The 3,056-nt window shown below is 40.5% G+C and overlaps 1 protein-coding gene across 1 annotated transcript in view; it reads left to right on the plus strand.

Annotated features, from left to right (window-relative positions):
* The window catches only part of p3h2 (prolyl 3-hydroxylase 2), a gene marked incomplete in the record, with an annotated part of 49,082 nt that extends 46,597 nt beyond the window's left edge, over positions 1-2,485 (plus strand). The window contains 3 exon segments of the mRNA XM_014336404.2: positions 241-316; positions 841-981; positions 1,484-2,485. Of these exon segments, the coding sequence (XP_014191890.1) occupies positions 241-316; positions 841-981; positions 1,484-1,576 (310 nt within the window).
* Between the last annotated feature and the right edge of the window lie 571 nt (positions 2,486-3,056).

A 3,056-nucleotide genomic window follows, 5' to 3' on the forward strand; every position in this document is an offset into this window, starting at 1 on the left:
TGCATCTACTTAAATCAACTTCAAGTCAAATGGTTAAAAAAATTATTTCACACACAAAAAAAGAGCTAGAAAATTCACCACACTGGGAAGGGTGAAGACAACTGGGTCGCCCGGCCCTGGCCACGAGGTGTCCCTTATTTATTTTTCAGGGAGTTGGCAACCCTAATCCAGACTAAAGTGTTTGTGAGGTTTGTTTTATATTGTGAGAGGTTCCTGCTTCAATGTCCTTCTTTGTTTCAGTGCACTGTTATATCTAAATGCCGACTTTGAAGGAGGGGAGTTCATATTTACAGAAATGGATGCCAAAACCGTCACGGTGAGAAGTTTGCCCAGCAAAGATGATTTCATAGCTTTTATTTGTTTTGCTTCCAAACACGTTTATTTGTAAGTTCATGTTAAATGTTCTTGAGCAGTAGTTCTTCAGGCTGCTTTGTCACTAGTTTTTAGAGGAATGTTTTTTTGTTTAAGCCATTTAACACATTAATCATTCAAAGACAACCTGGCAAGGAACTCATTTTAAATTGAAACCAGCCAAAGGACACATTGTTGCCCTTTTTTTTCAGCTGAGTCTAAAATGCTAACATAGTCTGACAAGCATGAGTATTTTTGCACCAACAAGGTGTTTCACAGAGTTGATGGCTGGAAAGCTGGAATATCCCAGCATGGTGTGCAGGATCTGGACCGTTGGAAACCCAAAAACTCATGAACATAATATTTACTTTAAAATCCTAATAATGAGTGAAGTTGATGATTTTTAAGTGTCACGGTTTATCTTCAGCTTTGTGCTCACATCACAAGATCATCGTAGCCTCACATCTGTCCTTCTGTCGTCCCCTTCAGGCATCAGTGAAACCAAAGTGTGGCAGAATGGTAGGTTTCTCATCAGGAGGGGAAAATCCACACGGCGTGAAGGCCGTTACGAGTGGACAGAGGTGTGCTGTGGCTCTCTGGTTCACCCTGAACCCACTCTACAGAGAACTGGTAAAACGTAGCTTCTTTGTCTACATTTGCTGTTGGAGTGTCTAGTTACCGTCTTTGCAGAATAAACTGAGAGAAGTAACTGGTTACACTGTAACAGTGTCACATTGTTACTCAGTTGGTAGAATAAAAACTACCTTAGTTTCTAATGGAGGACGCTGTTAGAGGATTCAGTGCTGGACACCTGCTTTGTTTCGTGCACTTTGTTGTCGTTCTATCAAGAAAAGGTTCAGGTGTTCTGTCGATATGTCAGGACCTCTTAAGAGGCAGGAGTCATGTGCCAGTGATCACTGTGTACTTAATTACATGCTGCTGTATTAAAGTCTCAACAGTAGAACAACTTATTATGAAAAGTAATCCTGTGTGATACTGGTTATACTGGTAGAAATCACTGGGACCGTTTGGAAAGGAAGAATGTTTTAACCAAAAATGTACAAACACAAAAAAATCTCACTGAATTTGTGCTGTTTAATAAATGTGTTGGACAAACTGTTTCCTGCTACAGGAGCGACTGCAGGCGGACGAGGTGGTCCAGGCCCTGGACACGCAGCATGTGTTCGGTCAAGGTCTTAACATCAACCCCAAAGATGAGTTGTAGAAACGTCAGAATGGCGCCACCTTCTTCAGTCAAACACTTGTATATGTTATTTATTGAATGACCTCTGGATCAGAACATTTCTATTTTTCTACTGTTTTGGAAGTGCAAGGTCAATGTCGTTTTGTGTTATTTTGATTTTTCCTCCTGCTTCTCGTTCAACCTTGAGTTTACATTTTGGTTCTTGGGCGTTCGATCCAATCACAGCCTCCGTGTGTTTGGAGCGACACGATGTCGTCAGCTTGTATCTGTAATCTCACTCAACTGTGAAGTTTCACTGCTTTGGTCAACAGACTTAAACACCAACATTTTCACTGTATGTTCATATATTAACTTGTGTCTTCACAAATGGTACAGGCAAGTATGATATTAAGCACATTATCCCTTTTTATTAGTTTGTATTTCTATGACTGTAATATATTTTTAAATACGCGGTGCACTGTTGTTTTCTCAGAGTCTAAAATGAGACTCATCTGAATAATTAGTGTCTTGTTGAATATTTAAGTGAAACGGGAAACATCTTTAGTCATTTTTGTTCATTAGTTGTAATAAATCACTCTGCACAACACTGCCTAAGATGCTCACTGACACGAGGACAGAGTGTGTTTGGTTTTTCAATGTGTTTGTCTTGTAATGACAGCTGCTGGCTACATTTAATATAAGAAACTTTTTTTCATAAAAGATGCCAATTATTCCTGTTTCAAGGAATACGTGTTGAATAACGGTCTTTTATTACTTTGTGTGGTTGGTCCAGAACGGTCGAGTCGTGCACTGGAGATCAGGTGGAGAAGAAAAATAAATAAGAGTAACTTGGCTTTTCTATGTGGGTTCAAAATGTTTTACTGTTTAATTCTGAAATGCTGAAGAACACATGTATGTGTACACGCCTATAAAGTAAAAACATTTCACGTGTTTTGTGTCCATATTGTTTTGTGTGTAATTACGTATAGCAACTAACAATTCTATTTATCAGAAAACGTATTTATGTAACCAAACTCTCAGAGAAAAGACAGATGATAGGAAAAAGGTCATTTTTATTCAGGATTACATCGCAGCGCTTTGTCAGGAGCTCCGCCCATACTCACAACTTGTGCAAGCATTTACTCAAACCATGCCACACCTGTATTTACTGTTCAGTTATTTACAGAGGAGAGGTCACTGTGGTACATTTACAAATGTACTCGAGCTCAAAAATGACGAACAAGAAACTCCACCAGGGCCCTGCTACAGAAACCAGGGTCAGTAAACTCTGAGTTTGTGCTTCCCGCTGATCAGAACTGATCAGAGTTCACCATAGCAGGGAATCCAGCCACCCACCCATCTACCCATCCAAACAGCCATCCACCCACCAATCCATTCATCCACCCATCCCCCCACCCACCCATCCATCCATCCAGCCACCCACCCATCTACCCATCCATCCATCCATCCATCCATCCATCCATCCATCCATCCATCCATCCATCCATCCATTCATCCACCC

This window comes from Haplochromis burtoni, unplaced genomic scaffold (assembly GCF_018398535.1).
Source record: "Haplochromis burtoni strain Fernald_Lab_line unplaced genomic scaffold, NCSU_Asbu1 Contig_133, whole genome shotgun sequence".
Lineage (NCBI taxonomy): Eukaryota > Metazoa > Chordata > Actinopteri > Cichliformes > Cichlidae > Haplochromis > Haplochromis burtoni.